At 34.2% G+C, this 22,510-nt stretch overlaps 1 protein-coding gene across 2 annotated transcripts in view; it reads right to left on the reverse strand.

Annotated features, from left to right (window-relative positions):
* LOC111158411 (mitogen-activated protein kinase kinase kinase kinase 3) overlaps positions 1-22,510 on the reverse strand; it is a 199,121-nt gene that overhangs the window by 31,308 nt on the left and 145,303 nt on the right. Inside the window, exons 15-21 of one of the 2 annotated variants that reach the window (XM_022520408.1) lie at positions 22,038-22,100; positions 12,779-12,837; positions 6,952-6,990; positions 6,660-6,713; positions 4,331-4,373; positions 2,840-2,999; positions 1,856-1,968 (exon numbers count right to left, since the gene is read on the reverse strand). In XM_022520408.1, coding sequence (XP_022376116.1) covers positions 1,856-1,968; positions 2,840-2,999; positions 4,331-4,373; positions 6,660-6,713; positions 6,952-6,990; positions 12,779-12,837; positions 22,038-22,100 — 531 coding nt within the window. The remainder of the gene's footprint in view (positions 1-1,855; positions 1,969-2,839; positions 3,000-4,330; positions 4,374-6,659; positions 6,714-6,951; positions 6,991-12,778; positions 12,838-22,037; positions 22,101-22,510) is intronic. The other variant, XM_022520409.1, reaches the window with a different exon arrangement.

Here is a 22,510-nt window from a genome sequence, read left to right on the forward strand (position 1 = left end):
AAATCAAAATTACCTAAGTGATGTGACAGAAATGAACTAAAAAGCTATTAGTTGATTTTGTATATATAATACAAATGAAATATTCTATGTAGTACTACTTCTGTAACTACTAGACACTTCCGAAATTAAGACTATTTGAAATTTTATTTTGCAGATAGGTATATGAGGATGTGCAGCCTCTCATGGCCACTAACTTCTGACAATGTTTTTCCATTTTGCAAATAATTTATGTACTTAGTTTTATATTGATATCCTTAAATTATGTTAGATCACCTACTCTGGCAAAACATTTTTAATTAGTGAGCTCTCAATGTTGTAACTGTAAGATTTATATTAAGTATTGATAGAACTGGCTATAAATAATTTCAAGCTGCAGAAACTAATCATGTTTTAATATATCATGGATACTGTTTATCCTATGATACAGTTATGGACATATTTCAGAATTACTGAGACTGTTAGTTTCACTACTACAGAACAGTAGTTCCTTATCCTACTGAAATAGGTAATAGAGTGAATTAAAAACGCATACATAAAACTACATCTCTCAAAGGTTCTTACACCGCACTGCAGGTGTAAGGTTGTATATCTGTACCAAGTTGTATATCTGTATCACTAATTAACAGGGCTGCTAAAATTTACACTGATGAAAACAAAAAGGCCCTGCTCAGCTGGACAGACTTCATAAAAACTTATTCCTGAAGGGCATTTTATGCTTTTGTTAACAACGTCCTACCTAAATTTCATAAATTATGATGGATAATCCCAGTTAAATGCTTTAACTGAAAATAAAAAATGGTACATCATATTATGTCATGAAACATTTACTTTTCATTTTTAAAGATTTTATTTATTTATTTGACAGAGAGAGAGAGAGAGAGAGATCACAAGTAGGCAGAGAGGCAGGCAGAGAGAGAGGGAGAAGCAGGCTCCCCGCTGAGCAGAGAGCCTGATGCGGGGCTCAATCCCAGGACCCTAAGATCATGACCTGAGCTGAAGGCAGAGGCTTAACCCACTGAGCCACCCAGGCACCCCTATCATGAAATATTTTTAAAAAAAAGTTTACCAGATATAGTACAAAAGCCTCTAGCAGTGTGCTTTCTACCTAAAATCACAGCTATATGCACATAAACATTTTAAATACACTATAAATATCTATAAAAACAAATATTAGTATACATGAAAACTTTTAAAAAATACCATCTCATCTCATGATCTCATCTGCTGAATTGGGGATTTTAAGGATTTTTTTGTTGCTCTAAGTTCTATGATGACAGACATTTGTCATCTGATGATGAAGAGATTCTTTACAAATGTTAAAATATTTTTAATCCCCTGATAGAGAACACTTATTTATCTGTAACACAAATAGCTGTTAAGGTTAATTTCATCTTTTCTGAAGTGATATTTTATATCTACTAGAAAATAATTTTTCCTCCTTGTTAGGTATTTTCTTTGAGTAAGAGTAGTAATACCATGAATTATGTAATCTACAGTTAAAAATCTGTCCTGAGTAAGTCCTAGCTTCCCTCATCTGTCCATGTCCTACTTTCCATAACTTTTTGAGACTGAAAAAGGAACTTTGTGAGAATCAATCTCATCACCATGAAAATAGTCATCTGTATGCAGAAGGTCACATTTTATAATACACGATTATAACCAACTGGCCATCATTCAAGTTTGCCACAGCAAAGTTGCTTTTTTTTTTTAAAGATTTAAGCAACCCATTTTCATCATATTAAATACCATATTGTAAAATATGTAATTGCTAAAGTTTCATTAATTACAATAACAAAACTAACTTAACAATGAGAAAGAAAAAGAACAAGTAGAGGTTATAAATATAAATACCTACTGGTACATCTTTCTTTTCTTTCCTTGAAGGGTTTGTGCCTCTGTGTTCATTCTGTTGTTGATATAATGAACCATCTCGTTCACCATTTAACTGGAAGGAGCTCACTCCATTTCCTTCAGTGAGATGTTTAAATATATTTAAAAAGGATTAATTTTCATGAAAACTTTTATTCAGAAAATTATCAACTAGGAAAGAAAAATCCGATCTCTCAGATGGTTTCTGTCTTCACTTGGGATCGCCCAATCAGAAATATTTAGTACTCAAAGAAGTCTGATACACATGTTCTGCTACTTTTATCTTTTTTTTCATACAAACAAATTTAAAATCAGGTTATGTCTAAGCACTTGTATTTGTGTAAAAGACAAAGATATATATAACTACTTTCAGGAAAGGGGCAATTCACACTATGTTATCCAGGAAACTTCAGTAGTTCTTTTTTTAATTCCTTCTTTTTTTTTTTTTTCGCTGCTTGTGCATAATATGCAAGAATATAGTATTAAAACAGCATCTTCTGGTATTAATTTGGAGGCAAATACCTATCAAGAGTGACAATCATTTTTCTAAAAATGATTAAATGAAATAAAATGAAGAAGTTAGACAGAGTACCCTCCCTTCTTTTTCTAAAACACAAGTAAGCCTACAACCAAAACACACTTTCCTTGTTTGTTCAGAGTTGTTTCTTCTGCTGCCACGCTAAGATAAATGATGAATTTAACATTCACAATTCTCCAAGAGGGAAGAGGTTAGATAAGAAATGAGAAACAAGGACATCTGAATCCCAGAATGGGTCAAAGGTAATCCTGCCATATAAACACTTCAAATCATGTGGCAAAAAGCAGAAAACATCTCTATGGTCATTGTCTTCCTTCTCCCGTCTCTCAAAGGAATTTCAAATACTCTCTTAAAAGAAAGATACCCTCCATTTTTTTCATGCAGTACTAAACCCTGGTAACGTGGCTATCTCACCCTCCCTACCACCATTACCTAAAGCAATGGGCTTTTGTGGAGGTAATCTGGGTGGCGGTGGTCTTGGCGGAACTTGGGATGGTTTTGCTGGGCTCTCTGACGTGGGACATCTCTTGATAGTTCCTTGGTTATCATCCTCAGTAGAATGAGTTTCCTGTGGCATGAATATGGACTTAGGCTGAAATAATACAGAAAAGGAGACCAACGGTTAAACATGAAATTATTCATGTTTCATTCCAAAGGAAAAATATTAAACATTTTTTGAATTGTGTTTACTAGCTAAACTTCACGGTTATTCAACTACTTGATTCAGATTATCCTACATACATCCTTAAAATGTACAATAAGGTGTTTTCTCAGGCAGGAAAAAAAAGCCCCTAATTCCTTCACAAGCTTTCCTACCTAGACTTGCTAAGTAAGAATATTCTATTTTTTCTGACCTTCAATTTAAATGATTCTCTTTATAAATATTCAGGCTAATCAGATTTCAGTTCTTTATAAGGCTAAACTGTCTCTTTTAGATGACTATGGATTTTACGTTAATGTTTAATCTCTCAGACTGGGGCAGGAGAAGATACCGATTAAAATTTTTATCATACTGGAGAATACTAACAAGCCATATGGAATGGCTAAGAAACTTTCTGTGCAGACAATGAAAAAAACCTCCAGTCTGCTGACAGTTTGGAGATTTTATAAGTTTTTATAAATGTGTCCATTATTAGGAAGATTGCTCAGCACTTTTTGAAATTCTAATGTAAAACTAAATAAGCAAGTACTGTGTGAATTATGATTTTTTCAAAAGCATAAAATGAAAGCAAAATACAGTAATAATATATTAGTTGCCAAGACTGATCAGACTGCAACTTTCTTTTATAACCCCTGATTTCAAACCTTGGAATAGCTCATTTTATAAAGAGTTCAATTTTATAATTAAAATTTGCTCTGCATATAAACTCATGAATTTTTACTACCTATATCAACTCATTTTGTCTTAAAAAAAACTATCAGAGTAATTTTAGTATTTTATGTTTTTTAACATTGTAACAAAAGGATTTTGTTGCTAAAAAAATTTTGAAAATTACTCTCCTATTTTGTACTTTTAATGTAAAAGTACGTTCTGACAGTTACATATCTATGATGATAAATCATTATCCTTACCCATTCTCAAGAAATCAGTTACTAGTAGATCAGAGATTTTGGAGGAAAAAAATCTTACAAAAAAATGTGAGATTTCTAACCAGGTGAAATAATACTAACCTGTTAATCATTTTAATGTACAAATTTCTAGAACTTATTATTTAGAATAAACAGTAAGTGACAAGTTGGATAATTAAAAAAAGACAAAAATAATCACAGTCATCTGTATCCTGGTTAGTAACTTATTCATGATTTTTTTTGGTGGATCCCAAGTGAAAATAAGCTACAGAGGAAATAGTAATCCAGTATTAAGGTGGCAGAACAATCACAACAAGCACACACACATAATTCAAATTGAAAAACCTGCTTTACCTTTGGTGGCAAAGGAGGTGGAACTTTCGCTTTCATGGTTGAACTATAAAAACATGAGAATTTAGAATCAGAATTGAATTAGTACTAAAATATAATTAATTTTTCAAAGATATGGAAGAATATTTGCATAAACAAGTTCTCTTTTCTGAGATTATGAGTGTTTTCCAAATATTCTGTGGAATGTTCAAGTTATACTGAATGAAGTTTTATTCGGAAGTAATTAAGGAGATACGCTTTCTTGGTTTCAAATTAAAACAAGAAAAGATAACTACAGTTCCTGTTTATATCAATTAGAAGGTAATTATTAAAAAACATAAGCAGCAATTAGTTTGGGAAAAAATAGCAAAATGATATGGTATAAAAATATATTACAATGTAAGCTTCATTTTTACTACTGTTAGATATGAAATATCTCTGACGAAGCTCATCAAAAGCTACACATATTTGCTGGAAAATTTTAGGTAGAATTTATTTGACTGAAGCTAAGATTCATTGCAACTCAGGACTGGCATTTAGATGTACAAAAAAATTAAAAGATGATCGAGCATTAACTCTCAGATGAGGAAAGGGGGGCCCCAGAGAGGCTAAGTGACCTGATTCAAGGTCACAGATAGTGAGGTATAAAGGAAAACCTATGCCTCCATGCCTCCCACTGCCAGTCAGGTGTTACTCTACCACGAAACTGCACCTTTCTTTAAAGGGGGGAAAAAATCTAAAAAAAACCTAAGTATCAATGCTTCCATAAGTGAGAATATTCCCTCTTTAAAAATACACTTATATAATGGGGCGCCTGGGTGGTTCAGTGGGTTAAAGCCTCTGCCTTCGGCTCAGGTCGTGATCCCAGAGTCCTGGGATCGAGCCCCGCATCAGGATCTCTGCTCAGCGGGGAGCCTGCTTCCCCCCACCCCCCCACCCCCCTCTCTGCCTACTTGTGATCTCTGTCATATAAATAAATAAATAAATAAATCTTAAAAAAAAAAAAAAAAAACCACTTATATCCACTGTGTTTATTTAAAACATATCAGATGAAATTTAATCAACCAAGTACAAGCCTCTTTGTAGTTGTAGTAATAATTATAGCATCTACCAATTACTACATGACAACATTAAATTACAAGATATATTTACTACCTTTGTCAATTAGTTTCTTTCAAAGTTCTTTGTCATCAGCCAGTGCTATGAACTGAATTTTGTCCACCAAAATTCCTATGTTGAAGCCCTAACCTCCAATGTGATCGTATTTGGACATAGGGCTTCTAGAAGGTAATTAAGGTTAAAGGAGGTCCTAAGGGTGGGGTCCTGATCCAACAGGACCTTAAAAGAGGAAAGGAGATTATTCTTTCCTTCTCTTTTTTGTGTATACACTGAGAGAAGACCATGTGTGGACACAGCAAGAAGGCAGCTGTCTACAACCCATGAATAGGGCCCCACCAGGAACTGAATGGGCAGTCAATTATCTTAGACACCCAAGACCCCAGAGCATGACAAATTTCTGTTACTCAAGTCACTCAGTTCCCGGTATTTTCTTATGGCAGACCAAGCTAAGACAGACTCGCTTGGTACCAAGAAGTGGGGTAATGTTATAACAAGTACCCAAATATGTGGAAGCAGGTTTGGAACTGAATAATAGGTAGAGGCTGGAAGAGTTCTAAGGTACAGGCTAGAAATGAGGACGCTAAGAGTGATTCTGGTGAGTAGCCAGAAAGGAGAGCTGGAGAGAGTTTCCATCTTCTTAGCGAATACATAAAGAGTCACCAACAGAATATTGGTAGAATGTGGACATTAAAGGTCATCCTGCTGAGGTCTTAAATGGAAATGATGCCCGTATTATTGGAAACGGGAGGAAAGGGGATTCTTGTTACAGAGAGGCAGACAACTTGCCTAAATTGTGCTCATATTCTAGTGTTTAGTGGAAGGTTAACCGAAGTCCTAAGAGTGAGGTCCTCATAGGAAAAGGGAGAGAGACTTCTGTCTCTGCATGCATGGATTGAGGAAAGCCCAAGTAAGAACATGGAGAAAAGGCAGCCATCTGGCAGGCCTGAAAGAGACATCTCACCAGGAACTAAACTGGCCTGCAGCTCGAGCCTCAGCCTCCCAGCCTCCACAACAGTGAGATCAATTTTTAAACCACCAGTTATGGTGTTTTGTTAATGTTCCTTGAGCTAACACAACTAGAATAAAGAAAGATCAAGAAACTGTGGTATAACCCATAATACTGTGTTACTACTAATGATATTAAAATTCCTGGCAGTATATGCTGTCAGATTTATGAAATCAAGTCAAATGACACCTTTTCTTTTTTTTAATCAAAAACAGAAACAGAACTTACTGTTTAGATTCATCATCATCCCCTTCATCATCTTCTAAATGTGCCACATGCCCTCTAAGGACAAAGGATAATTCCACTGTCACTAAATGGACTTTACCAAAATGGCTTAAGAGAAAATTTTAGAAAATGCAGGAAGGGCTACTGGAAGACAGAATTTTATTTGTGCAGCTTTGCAGAACTCAGAATTAGACAACAACAAAACAACCTTAGGTTATATGACAGAGAAGGGGCAAACAGACTTTACTTATCTATAACATAAAGTATTTTAGGTTTAATTCAAAATCAAAATTACCGCTGATGTAATTCTTCTTCAACAGACTTCAGAAGACTCCTTAAAACAAAAACAAAAAATACTGTCAATATATAAGCAAAGGAATACCAAGTACATTATTTTCATCACTTTAACCTTATCCACAAATTTTTAAATTACTTTTTCCTATTTACTAATATCTGCTACAATGATCTCTATACCATAGAACATCAAGTTATATTTAACGATATGTCTGTATTTTCTGTTGCTAATGTCTTTATACATGTATTTGAAATGAACACAATAAATCCTAATGTTTATTGGAAAATACCAATTCAAACAGAGGACAACCCACCATGAAATGTCACAATAGGACTGACAAAACCATAATTGCAGGGTCATAGTCAGGGGTTTCCAGGATTCAAATTTTCCCTGGAACATTTTACCTGACACCTGAAATTATATTTTCTTTTTCTTAAAATAAGGAAGGTGACACACTTTAAAAAAACATGCTCTCAGGCAATCCTACAAAATGAAACTCAACATGTTGGATCTCTGCAAAAGCATGCATGCATGTGATGTGAATACATGAATGTAGTAGCACTTTGCTTCCACAGAAGACACTCACTTACCTGACGGATCTGTTCTCCAGTGGTGTACTGGCAAACACATTTACACTTTTGGGAGACTAAGCCTGTATCAGACCAGGTGCGAGGATTTTATCATTAGGAGCAATTTATGAAACTTTGATATTCAGGAATGTAAGAGTGCACTCGTGGCATTCCTGGAGTTCCCTTACTTCTTTCAACTGCAAGTTCATGCAGCGTATCTCCTACCTCCTATGTTACATTCTGCAAGCGTAAACACTCTGCAGCTTTCGTAAAGCCAGTGGGATAGGACGAAATGCGGTTACTAACAGATTACTGAGGTAAAAGTGAGTCAACAGAAATTTACTCTCCTCAAAAGCTGTAAGGCAGTACCTTCTAACTATGTTCCCCTCCGATATATACTGGAAAAAACTGTGCTTAGAATTATCCAAACATAAATCCAGAGAAACTGAGAGGTATGGTTACCTGGTCTAAGCAATTAATAGAATAGATTTTGGTCTTTAAATATATTAATTAGGCCAGCTTACTAACAACCTAAGTATTAACAAATAATAAAGCTCTAATTCAAGTTTAAATGACATGGGAAAGCCATAAACTAATTGCAAATCTTATTTTGCAGGTTAAAAAAAGCCCTGAGGTATTTCAGTGAAATCTATCACCTAACTCACAAAGCTCGTCAAGGGCTAGATCGAGGAAGGCAGGAGCTTCTGACTAGAAGCAGGAGAGCAAAGTGATGCCAGGTTGTGAAGCAAAGACAGCCTGAATCTGAGTCCTGCCTCCATCCCTGTAAGCTATGCAGCCTTCAGTAAGTTACTCTTCCGTGCTTCAGTTTCCTTATCTGTAACACAGGAATTGTAACAGCACCTACATCCAAGTGTTTATCTGACGATACCCTGAATACGGGTAAAGTGCTTAGAATAGGAATTTAGAATATAGTATCTGCTCAATTAGCATTTTTTTTTTTTATTATGATTGAGCAACATTTCTTTAAACTAGCAATTCTCAAAGTGTGGTCTAGGGTTCTCTGAGGTCCCTTGGTCTCCTGTAGGGCGTCTGCAAGAACAAAACTATTTCCATAATACATATAATACAAAAAAGCATTTACCTTTTGCATTCTTGTTCTTTCATTGAGAATGAAATTCTGGAGTTTTCCAGAGATTAAAAAATGCATGATAACACAACAGATTAGTAGCAGATATGAGAATCCAGCTGTCTTCTATTAAGCCAGATATTAAAGAGATTCACAAAAAAATAAAAAAACAATGCCACTTTTATTACTATTACTTTGTTTCAGGAAAATAGCTGTTTTTCATAAAAAATGTTATTAGTGGGCCTCAACAAAAAGTCTTTTGAATTATACCAACATAAATAGAGTCTATTATCACAATTATTTGCTGCTTCTAAGTCTCATGAGAGAAATCAAGTGGTGCTATAAGGAAGGTATCATAAAGAAGTGGCATTTAAATTGGTCCTTAATGATGAGTAACTTTTAACACACACACACAAAATGTTACTTATGTTAACATGTATCAGGTATATTACTAGTTTAAATAAGGAAATATTTTGAAAAGTTCTCAGTGTAAATTTCTAATACTATAAATATTGACAGTTATAAACCATATAAACAAAAGCTCACTGGAGTCCTCAATAATTTTTAAGATTGTAAAGGATCCTGAGACCAAAAATTGAAGAACCACTGCTTTAAACTATTTTACTAAGTTAAACATAGTATCTCCGAAGTGTACAGTGGGTTTTTATATCATTTTAGAAGATACAAAAACACTTCTTTTTTAAACACATGACAACAGTTTTGGGGGGGCACCTCTTTATCCAGTAGAGAATATTTAAATTTGAAAATAATTAAGAGGGAAATTAAAAATGTAGTTTATTTTCAATTACCATATTTAATTGAGCTTACATGGTATTCCATTTTCTTTTTTTAAAGATTTTATTTATTTATTTGACACAGAGAGAGAGAGATCACAAGTAGGCAGAGAGGCAGGCAGAGAGAGAGGGGGGAAACAGGCTCCCCGCTGAGCAGAGAGCCCGATGCGGGGCTCCATCCCAGGACCCTGGGATCATGACCTGAGCCGAAGGCAGAGGCTTTAACCCACTGAGCCATCCAGGTGCCCCGGTATTCCATTTTTTAAAAAAGGATCTTCCTAAGAGTGTTAGATTCTCTAAGAGTAAGAGAGAAAGGTTAATAAGAACACAGAAAAGCAGCTAACCTATGGCTAGGGACTCACGTAAATTTTTTATTTATTTGTAAATCTCCTACTACGTGTTGCAGATATTTTGTTAATAAAGCTATAGAATTCATGAGGTTTTAATGAAAAGAAAGATATACGATTTGCTTTTCAGGCTTTATAATAGAGAAAATGAAACATGGCTAAATTTGCTAAGAGGTTCATTTACAGTAAATATTGTATCTTGAGAGCCCTAGAGAAAAATGTGACACTGATACAATAAACAGTATCACTATTCACTAGTCCACGTGGATTCTTATGGAAACTTCAGAAAGTAATGAACAAAATAAAACAAAAATGATGCCCAGAGATACTGAATTACTAAGTCAATCTAACATAATTTGGAAATCTGGATGAAAAGTTAAAAATGCAACAATATGCAATCACAGATTAACTGGTGAAGTGAAGAAACTGATACAGGTAAGTAAAAACCACAGCCAAAATATTTAGCATATTCAAATTAGCTAAGAAATTCATGCTGCTAAAATCTGAAATTGCCTAAATGGCTCAAAATAATCTTTAAGTATTGTCCTGATTATATTTGAAGATAAAACAAACTTCCTATTTCTTTACACCCAAAGAGCAGTTTTATTCACTCATATTTATTTGTTCTTACAATCAAAATTACTGAGTAAGTACTACACATAAGGGTAATTGGTAAATATTTATTAAACTCCAACTGTCCTAAATGCTTTGCAATGATTACTACATTTCACCCTTGGCACCTTACAAGGCAGGGACTATTATAATCCCCATTTTACTAGAGAAAATTGAGGTAAATTTCTCAAAGTCACATAGCTTACAGGAACAGAGCGTTCTTACTCCAGATCTAGCATTTATTACTACTACACTCAATTGTGCCAGGAACTGTGTAATTCAGTTACACTTTTCACCAATACTTAAGTCTTTAGAAGAGAATTCATCTTTAGAATTTTTATTCTACATTAAAAACAAAATCAGAAATAACTGTTTTTATAAAAATAGCATTTTGTTGGTTTTAAATGATCAGAAAAGTTGATCCCAATAATAACAGCATTCAAAAGAAAAGAAAACCCAGTAAGTCAAAATACATATCATTCTGTTAAAAAAACAAACAAACAAAAAACTATCTTAAGTTCCTGTTTGGTCTGGAATAGGTAGAAACCCATAAATGGAAATCTGTCTGCCTGATCACCTATGGAGAAAGCAGGAAATCCCGTGAGTTTTAAAACACTGCCTAGTCACAAGAATAAAGCAGACATCAGTACAGTAAGAGAAGTGCTACATCCATGCTCATGTCACATGTATGTATATACCTATACACGAAGCACAGCCAAAGGTCAAATGTCTGGCCAACCTACCTTGCCAGTGATTCGTTATATAGAATACAGTTCCTTAAGCAGGGATCCAATTAATCAAAAAATGAAGGTTGGGCAAATTATTAACATTTTACCTAGCCAAAGTAACTATATACTATGAAAATGTCTAACAATCAGAAATTAGACAATGGGAACTAAGGAGTCTGGAAAAGATTTAGTGATGGGCCATATTTTTTTTTTTTTTTTGCATTTTTGCAAGTATATAATTCAAAAAATATATTTAAAATGAACCAAAAAAGGATAAATGAAATATTTCTCCAAATTATCCACTGTCTCTTAAATATACCAAAATTTGCTAACCAGGTCCTTAATTACCGTGACCTTAAATTTAGACCAAAAAAAAAAAAAAAAACAAAAAACAAAAAAACCATAAAAAGCACTCCAGAATTTTTATTTGCTAACCACTGTAAGACAAACTTTCTTTGCTGTCCATCAACGAATCAGGACAGATTATAAATAGCATATAGTTAACTCTTAAGATAAATTTTCATTTTTCTACTAGGGAAATTTTATTTTATTTTTATTATTTACCATTTTAGGAAACCTAAATTAGGTTAATAAAAAAAACCCCAACTTCATTGTATTTAACTGAAGTTCAGCTTAAATCAAAACTAATATCATTTCTTTAGGTTGTCATTCAAGGTCTTTTCTCTGTGTTGAGAAAAGATAGTGTATTTAAACATCTAGTCTATAAAAAAAGGAGAGAGACATGATTTTGCATTATCTTTAAGTCTGAGCTACTCGTTTTTAGTCACCATTTCTCAAGTGCTTAAAGTATGGGTGTATGTATACTTCTCAACTCTCTAAATGAAATCATAAATTGACATTTTAGGTTGTTGTGATTATTAATATCTACATTGCTGGGAGATTTCGGCAATTTAAACAGTATTTCCTTACAAATTAGATTTCAAAATGATAATCTCTTCATGAACTCAGGAAATGAGAACCTACTGGGAACAGCAAGAGTCCTGTCCCCCCTTACCATGCTGACTCAGGACTGCGAGTAACTTAAACTGTTACACCTTGCAAGCTGCGTTTTCACCCCAGTGCTGCATCACCCAGACAGTGCCTGGCATACAGGAGGTCTTTAATAATTGTTGGATTTACTTCCTGCATGAATTGATAATGCTTAAGACTCTAGACACATTTTAACTACTATCTACTTATTGAAAAGCTCTTAACAGCTAAAAGTCAGGATAGAGATTTAACAGTGTGAATATTCGCAGCTATTTTCAGAGCTGCACACCTGGAATATGCACCAGCGCAAGTTTTATAAGGAATAACCAGGCCAACTTTAAAAATAAAAGAAAAAAAGAATCCTGAAACATACATTATTTTAGTTGGAATGTACTTCATTTTTTCTAACAAGTAAGGTCTACAAAGTAGCTTGATATAAAAAATTTAAGATGACTGTCCCCATTAGGACAATTACCGACTAAATGATTAGCAAAGCAGCAATGAAGAAAAGTTAAAAGCATATTATAAAACATACCTACCAGACTTTACTTCTGGAAGTATTAAAATATATCATATATTAAGTATTATATATAATAAAATATACAATAAATATAAATACAAAATAGAACAAATACGTTAAAACATAAAGTAACTTAGCTATTCTTGAATTTAAATTTAATTTAAAAAGAACTTTACTTACTTGTTTGCACCCAAAAAGTAACTACTTTGGTGTCCTTGTCCATATTCTAGCTGTAGATCCTAAGAGTATAAAATAACATATTAAGCAAAAGAGTAGTATATTACAAATCATGATACACAAATATATGTATTTCAAGAGAAGCCCCAGACTGCAAATAAATCTGTATTGCTATATGTTCTTTAACAAAAAAAGGCATAGTAGCACTTCCAACAATAAAAGATGTCAGAAGTCTGTAGTTGTGGTTTACATATTTATTTAAGTTCAGTATTTTTCTGGGAATTTGTTTGAGTAATACATGCAAGTTTCATTTATGGTTATTGCTTTTGTAATTAAAATTTGTAAAAATCAGTTTTTAGAAAGAAAAATGCTCAAATAAGACACTTGACATCAAGCTATAATGAAGCAAAAATGATTACAGAAGAGAACAAGCAACAAAAATCTTGACCTTGTATGTAAGATCTGCAATAATGCTGTATATATACACACATTCACATATTTCTATTATTGCTTCATGCAGGTAATAATTTATTTTTATTTATTTATTTATTTATTTGAGAGATGGAGAGAGACCACAAGTAGGTAGAGCAGCAGGCAGAGGGAGAGGGAGAAGCAGGCTCCCTGTTGAGCAAGGAGCCCAACACAGGGCTCGATCCCGGGACCCCAGGACCATGACCCGAGCCAAAGGCAGCTGCTCAACTGACTGAGCCATACAGATGCCCCGTAGATAATAATTTTTTAAAGATATAGAATAGGGTGCTCTTTTTAAGTAAATTATATAGATGAACATGCACAAGGTTGTAATTACACTTAAAGGGTTTTTAGTAATTCTTTAGAGAGTTAAGTAGCAAAACGAGTATCCTTAACTAAACATTTCCACTGAATGCCTACACGCTGTAGAGAGTTAAGAACTGAAATTTAAAGGGACTAACAATATATCTCCTCAACTCAAATGCCTTCTTGAGGAAAAAAAACGTTTTCTAACAACAATGGAAAGTACAAAGTAAAGCTACCCTTCCTCTCCCCTTCTTAAGTCACTGTATTTCAAGCATGGTTTTCTTAATGAAGGTGGAATACTTAACATTTTAAATGAATTTTATTTTCACTAGAATATAGTGTACTTAAAGTGTTTTCTAATTATACAAGATATTGCCAAATGCAAAATTATACAAGATATTGCTAAATCCTGGTACTTCCTTTGACTAGCCTTCCAACACTGTGCAGGAAAAGGTGCAACCTTTTCCATGTCTCCACATCATTTAATACCCAGTTGTCTAGCACTTAGACTGCCTTTTAATTAATTCATTTATCAGTCTATAAAAATAGGAGCCAGGCTGTGAGCTCCTCAAACAAAGGGAAACTGTTAAATCCATCTTTCTTCCCTAACAGCCCAGGATCTAGAATAGTACCTAGTACACACTAACTAGGCCCTTAAAATAAATGCTTGTTTAAACACCGATAGTTTATTTTCCTGTAAAGAGACAACTAACACTTCAGCCTCGTTAAGATACACAAATTCTAGGTCACAAAAATACGAAGCCCAGCAATATAAGGATTCTAAGCAATACAGTGCATTTAAGTAAAAAGCACTTTAACATTTAAGTACTCCTGCACCTGTCAAAAAGATAACTGATGAAAAACAAAACCAAAACCCTGGTTCAGACAAAACTCAAATTTTGTCGTCTTCAATATTTCTGTTTCCATGCGTAATAAATGTTCTTACATAATAAATGACAGAAAAGATAAAAATCACAAATAAGATTAGTCAACTCTCACATGGGTATCACAAAAATTCCAATGAAAAAGGATACCTGCTCTAACTGATAATAATGCATCTTAACAGGATGATAGCACTGTTATCGTAAGACTGCCACAGAGTCATGCCGTACAACTGAAGTGGTCATGACTTTGTACAGGAACTTTTAAACTTTGGCATTCGGGAAAGAGAAGGACTAATCTCAATGAATGCACTTCTAAATTCAAGTTTGTTTTCTTCAGCTATAGGTAACTGTACCACCTCTATCATACCAGCAATCTCTTTAGCCAACAGAATCTCTTAAGTCCTTATCAAATGATGGCTTTAAAAGCGTGCATTTGTGTAGAGTGCCCATGGTTTCTGTTACATGAACATAGATTTGGCTGTTGTAGGAAGAGTCAACTTACAATACATGACGACTACCAGGTTGATGATAATGATTTTTAAGAAAAAAATCAATTGAAATTAGCAGACTACTTAGGAAGGTAAGAAAGGAGTCTAAAATAACTAGGGTAGTATTTTAACAGAAAAATTGAACATAGGTTCATATGCAGAACAATATTCAGGCTAGGAAGAAGTTGTAGATACATCCAAGTCAGATGATTAAGTGTATCATGTATCAAGCCCTACCAGGAAAGCAAAAATTAAAAGGGGCTGATTCTTTATTAATTCCTTCTCCATAAATCAAGTTATGTTTTTAGCAACCATGGAACAAAAACAATGTCCTAGGAATGTCATCAAGTAAAAGAATTATACTAAGTCCTTTTATAAGCATTGAATCTCATTTAGCTCCACTATTACTTACTTAGAACCCTATTATATGCCAGAATTCAGACAGTAAATCATTCAAGGAAAATGAGAAGAAATAAAAAGGAAAGGAAGAAAAATAAAATTTGGGCAAAGTCAGTATCTATTTATATATCTTCAAAACAGTCTAAGAAAGATTGATCTAAAATGCTTGTCAAGAAGTACTTGGAAGCTATACTGTAACAGAAAAATGCTACCAAAATCATGCTTAGAAAAGCACTCAAGATAACCTTACATGATGGTAAAACACAGGAAACCTTTGTAAGCTAAATAAGAATACATTTGAACATGCCAAGAGAGATATAAAAAAAATTAGCAGCACAAATGAGACATCAGCTTATTAATGAATGACAATGTTTACACGGTAAAGTCAAATAAGTAACAAGGACTGAAAACACACAATGGCCTCCTCATATAGATTCAACCTGAATGCTCAAGCTAAAATTGAAGGTGGTCACTTTAGCACAATGAAAATCTTTTTAGGTCAGAAAAAGCCTAACTTCAGTTTTAATGAATGGAGAAGCACAGAAAGCACTGAAAAAAAAAAAAAAAAAAAAAATAGTAAAGGACAGAACATAGAACAGCAGAAAAGGAAAATACATGCTCAAGAAATTCTTATCACTGTTTTTTTAATAAACCCCTTAGGAGGTTGCAAAGTCTACACCTGATGAAAAAAACAGCAGAAGTTAATAGAACTGATACAACTGGCTACAGAAATATAAAAGAAAAAATACTTAAGCAATTTATTTTAACCAACAAAAAAGAGAACAGCACAAAAGGAGAGTATTTTTTCTCATCAAAAAATGAAAAAATTATAATATGAATAAAGTCATTTTAAGACACTTTTTAATATGGTAGATAATTTATAGAAGTAAAAAACAACTGAATCATGGACAAATTAAAAAAAGATTTTATTTTTTAAAAAATAGAGAAGCCAGTGAAGTCAGAACACGAACAGATGAGTACTAAGCAGTATTCATGACTTACATGTCAAACTTGGAAATAAAAATCAGCAGGGTAGGTTTGCCATTCCAGAAAATGTGTTATCATTGTGCAGCTATGAAATGAATTCTCCTTAGAAACTGTATTAAGTATCAGATAAGAAGAGTAACCACACCACCAAAGCTAAATGATAAGTAACAGTTTAACAAACTTGAAATAAACAAAGTTAGTATTTTCTGTACTTTTTCAGAATAAATTAAACTTTTTTAGACTTTTCAGTTTTGACCTAATTAAGGGGTAATTTTGAAGTACTTTTATTATGTTTACTGATAATGATCTACTGGGTTTATCTTTCTGATGTTTTTAATTATAATTAAAATATTTTGTTCTTACTTTTTCAGGCATAACTTATGTTTCTTCAGAGCAAAGATTATGTTACTATTTATGTTCCTCCACAGCAATTAATATAGTGTTTTGCATATAGTTAACTTTAAGTATATTTTTCATTGGTATATGGGCTAAAATATCCAGTAAAATTAGGCAAACTAGAAAAAATTGGCCATCAGTTAAATAGAAGTGTAATCTTCTAATCTGAAGACAGGATTTTTTTACATCAGATAAATCCATTTTATGGTTATGGGCCAAACTCTTACTAATTTTTAAAATAATATATTTTAATGAATCAGCATATCCAAAGTACTATCATTCCACCATGTAATAAATATAAAAATGATTAAGGATATGTTTCCATTTCTTTCTTTTTAATTGAAGTAGAGGTGACACATATCACATTAGTTTCAGGGGTACAACACGTGATTCAAAACCTCTATACATTACGCGGTGCTCCCCACCACTGCAGCTGCCTTCTGTCACCACAAGTTACTACAACACCACTGACTATATTCCCTATGTTGCACCTTTATCCCCGTGACTATTTATTCTGTAACTGGAAGCCTATACCTCCCACTCCCCTTCACCCATTCTGACCATCTCTCACCCCCCTCTCTTATGGCAACCACCAGCTTGTTCTCTGTATTTAGGGGTGTGTTTCTGCTCCCCCCCCCTTTTTGGCTTGTCTGTTCACTACTTTTTAAGATTCCACCTGTGAGTGAAATCATATGGTATTTGTCTCTGATTTATTTCACTTAGCACACCTTCTAGGTCCATTCACGGTTTTGCAAATGGAAAGGTCTTATCCTTTTTTTGATTGCTGAGTAATTAATATTATGGTGTGTGTGTGTGTCTACCACATCTTCTTCAGCCATTCATCTATCTATGAACACTTAAGTTTCAACGTTTTGGCTACTGTAAATAATGCTGCAATAAACAGAGGGGTCCATATATCCTTTAAAATGAGTGTTTTCATTTTCTTTTTGGTATCTCTAATTTTAATTTTTTTCAGGAACCTCCACACTGTTTTCCACAGTGGCTGCACTAATTTGATTTACATCCCCACTTAATAAAGTGCACAAGGGCTCCTTTGTCCCATATCCTTGCCAGCACTTATTATTTCTTGATTTTTTGATTCTAGCCACTCTGACAGGTCTCGAGGTGTTATCCCTTTGTGGTTTTGATTTGCATTTGCCTAATGATTAGTGTTGCTTAACATCTTTCCATGTGACTGTTGGCTATCTGCTGTCATGGGAAAATGTCTATTCAGGTCCTCTGCTCATTTTTTAACCAGATAGTCTTTTTTTGGTGTTGTGAATTTTTTTTAGATATTTTGGATATTAACCCCTTATTGAATATATCATTTGCAAATATCTTTTCCCATTCGATAGGTTACATTTTCGTTTTGCCGATGGTTTCCTTGTCTGTGCAAAAGCTTATTTTGCTGTAGTCCCAATAATTTATTTTTGCTTTTGTTTTCCTTGTCTCAAATATCTAGAAAACTGTTGCTAAGGCAACAAAGGACATTACTGCCTATGTTTTCTTCTAGAAGCAAAATTCGTATTATTTAATTATTGTATCATGGTGAGGCTTTTTAACTTTGGCATCTTCTCAAAATCTGCAGGCCTTTTTTTACTAACAATTCCGGAAATCAAGCTTTGTTCTCCTGGTTTCATACATTATGATTATCTAATTAAAACAAATCTCTGTACTGTAATAATGAAAACTGAGATGTAATAGTCTCAATTCACTTACAAAATTATAAAAATGAAGACCCTTACCACTTAAAACAATAAGAAATCACTGATGGTACAGGACATTTAAGCAGCAAAGTCTTTAAAGGGGTAAATGTTTTGGGTTGCCTGGGTGGCTCAGCTGGTTAAGGGTCTGGACTCCTGGTTTCAGCTCAGGTCAAGATCTCAGGGTCATGAGCTTGAGCCCCCCCACAGGCTGCACTCAGCATAGAGTCGGCTTGAGATTCTCTCCCTCTCCCTCTTCTCTTGCACGTGTGTGGACTCCCTCTAATAAATAAATAAATGAATAAATAAAATATTTAAAAACAAACAAACAAAAAAAGGGGGGTAAATGCTCCCACTGGGTCCCAAAAGATTTATAGTTGTCATCTTGGTGCCAAGTGCCTACTAAGATGACAACCAGACATTTTGGGTTCATCAGGTTTCTAGTGGCAACAAGTATTTCAACAGCTGGAAATCTTGCTCACAGTGCTAAAGTTTTAGGACTGGTGAAATCAGGCAACTGAAATAGCTATGGACACTTCACACCCATTAGGATAGCTGTCATGACACAGACACATACACACACACATCCCCAAAATAACAAGTGTTGATGAGGATGTGGAAGAATTGGAGCCTTTGTGCACTGCTGGTAGGAATCGTAAAATGACACAGCTGCTACGAAAGTGGCATGGTGTTTCCCTCAGAAATTAAATGTAGAATTATTACATGATGCAGCAGTTCTCCTTCTTGTTACATGCTCCAAGGACTAAAAGTAGAATCTCGATAGATACTGCACACCCATGCTGACAGCAGCACTATTCACAACAGTCAAAAGGTGAAAGCAAGCCAACTGTCCACGACAGATGAATGAACCAACACAATGTGGTACAGATGAGCGCGAGCACATGCACGCGCACACACGCACACATACACACACACACACGCACACACACACACAGAGGAACACCATTCAGCCTTAGAAAGGAAATTCTGATACATGAAACAACATGGATGAATCTTTAAAGATGTGACATGATATTAAGTGAAGGGAGAGCCAGTCACAAAAGGACAAATATTGTATGATCCCACTTATATAAGGTATGTTAAAGAGACAGAAAATAGAATGTGGTTGCCAGGAGCTGGAAGGAAGGGGGAATGGGAGTTCTTGTTTGATGGGTAAGGAGCTGCAGTGTGGGAAGATGAGAACGTTTTGGGGGTGGATAGTGGTGATGGGTGCACAACAATATGAATGAACTTAATACCACTGGACTGTGCACTTAAGAACGGCTACAGTGGTAAATTCGGTGATATGTATATTTTACCACAATAAAAAAATAACTATGGAACATATATATGTTCAGTAAAAAAAGAGATCATGAGTGCGAGCTCAGTATTCATGGAAAAAACAACTTGATGCCATGGGGTAGAGGTAACACGGACAATGGTTTTAGGTTTGAATTCCTGACCCAGGCTGCCTCAATCAAACCCCACCTTGGCCATTATTTAGCTGGGAGGTAAGATCAATTTCACCTTCTTTATACCTTAAATCCCCTCCTCTGTAAAATAAGGATTTTAAGTTATTAAATTTGAAGTGATTAAAATGCCTTGTGTTTAAAAACTTGTAGATAAATGTTAGCTTTTATTATCATCAAAAGTGAACTTTTGAAGACTGATTTTATAAACTGTAGAATGTGACAAATATGTCGTTCATCCCTCTTCTGCCAGGACTATCTAACTAGTTGACTGTCCCTAAAGCCCTCTATCATAAGAAACTCCTGATGACTTGGGGGTAGGGCAATTCCAGGGAATAGAACCAAGATAACTTATTTGGGTTACTAGGCTAGTTCCAGAAACACAGGGCACAGAAAGGAGTAACTGTAATTCTAAAGACTATGTTTCTGGGTTTGTTGTTATTTTTTCTAGACAATATTGATAAGTCAATTTAAACTTCTGATTCTGTGGTTTTATTTCCACAACGAATTTCACTAACTGTCATTCTAGCCTACATATGTGTAATTCTGGAAAAAATCTTTAATCTGAAAATTACTGTTTTCTTCAGACATTTCATCTCTCTTGCCCCTTTGGACAGTTAATTCTCAATCCTTACACTTTCTGGTCCCCTCTGGATCATTTGATGCATCCTTCTTTCTTTTTTGACAGTCCATGTACTGATTCTTCCAGCTTTTCAACTGCTTCTTCCCTCTCTCCCATGTTGGTTCTACCATTAACCGCAAAACACAGGGATCACCCATCATGGTAACCTATTTTCTGCACTCCATCCTTCTTCAGCCCTAACCAGTGAACATATGCAGTCTCATGGTTCCATCTACCATTTCTTCTTTGAGGACTTCAATCTTCCTCTTTTGAGCTAATCCCATAATTCTTGTAGTAGTATGGCCACTTCTGGAATTTCAGCTCCTTATCTGCCCTCTCTCAAAACGGTGGTCCGTGCTGATGACCGTTCCCATATCAATTCCCATGAAACATTGGAGGCATCCGCCCACTCAACTCATGAAGAATCTATAATGGTTCCTACAATGAAATCAGTCCTAGTCCCTTCCAGAAGCCAGATAAGCCACATTAACCCAAAAGCATTTCTCTGATTTCCATAGCACGTATTACATATGTTAGCCTCTTGTCATTAACAGTCACCACCTGTTGGCAAGCCACTGCATATTTTGTTGCATGGCTGAAAGTTTGTATGCCCAAATATTTTTTGCCCATCAAGACAACTTCCTCCCAGAGAAATTATGTGTAAATAGTCTCCTCCGCTTTCTACAAATATTATAGGGCATAGATTTAAGAATGTATATAATCATTTAAGCCAACCAGAATTGAAAGAAGTACGTTATTAAAGCAGAGAGAAAGGGAAGAAAAGGAAAATTCCAATGAAAAGGCAAAAAGTAAAATCTAGGAGTAAATATGGAGGCAACTTGGAGCCTTGGCTAGCTACAGAGAAAAAAAAAACATTTAATAGCAACTATTAAAAGTAGTATTTATTTAATATTTACCAGGGTTAATTTTCCTCTTTTCTTACCTAACGATAACACAGCCTTAATATTTATAACTTCGGGGAGGCTTTAAAAATCCCAATTTCAGCCTGAGAAAACTGGATATTACTTAATGCTACAAAGTTAAAATTTCATCTGAGACTCATTTCATTGTTAATTAGGGATGCTATTTTTAAAAATTTATGGAAACATTAATATGTAATATATAAAAGTTGTTTAATATATATGAATGGATATGTGTATATATATATATATATATACACACACACATATATATGTGGATGGCTTCTAGTTCATTAAAATAAGTCACAGTACTAAAACTCAACATTTTCATATGAAGAAGTAATTTAAAAAATACATTTGAGAAAACTGAGTACTTTTCATTAAAAAAGGAAAAATTTTAAATTTTTTATTATAATATATTTGAATAGATAAATCTACTTAACTTGATTTGGGAAAAAATGGCTATAATCAATATAAGGAACCTTGCTAAATGGCAGGTACTCAAAAAACAATGCTTAAACTGGTTCATTAAAATTGGACAAAATATTTGATCAAAAAAACCAAAAACAATTAAGACTAAACAATGCTGACAAAGAAAATCAGAAGATAAGAAATACCAGATTAGATCTTGCAGTGTAGTATATTTCTTCTGAATTGTCCAAAAAACCATCACTGTCGGGCTGTTTAGCAGAGACCAAGAAACCCAAGTTATTTACACTTAGACTAAAAGCCACAAAGTCACAAAGGGAAACTGTCACAAGTGAGGTAAGTCCTGCTAACATAATTTTATTAAGGCAAATGCGAAGTCAAATCATATCAAGGAGCTTCTAAAATATCAATAATGCAACAACTTTGCTCTGTGATGCAGTTATTAAATTAGTACAGAATTTAAATACATGCAATGCCAACTTAAAAAGAGAAACAGAAAACTCCAACTGCCTTAACAAAATACTATTAGCAGTTATAAACATCATAACTAGATTACTTTTTGTTCTTAACCTTCTTTCATCCTCTACATAAATGTTGGGCTTAAGCATTTTAATATAATCACTTAAAGAATTTTTACTTAACACTCCTTTCCTCCATGCTG

The sequence above is a fragment of the Enhydra lutris genome, unplaced genomic scaffold (assembly GCF_002288905.1).
Source record: "Enhydra lutris kenyoni isolate GAN:26980312 unplaced genomic scaffold, ASM228890v2 scaffoldscaffold59, whole genome shotgun sequence".
NCBI classification, from domain to species: domain Eukaryota; kingdom Metazoa; phylum Chordata; class Mammalia; order Carnivora; family Mustelidae; genus Enhydra; species Enhydra lutris.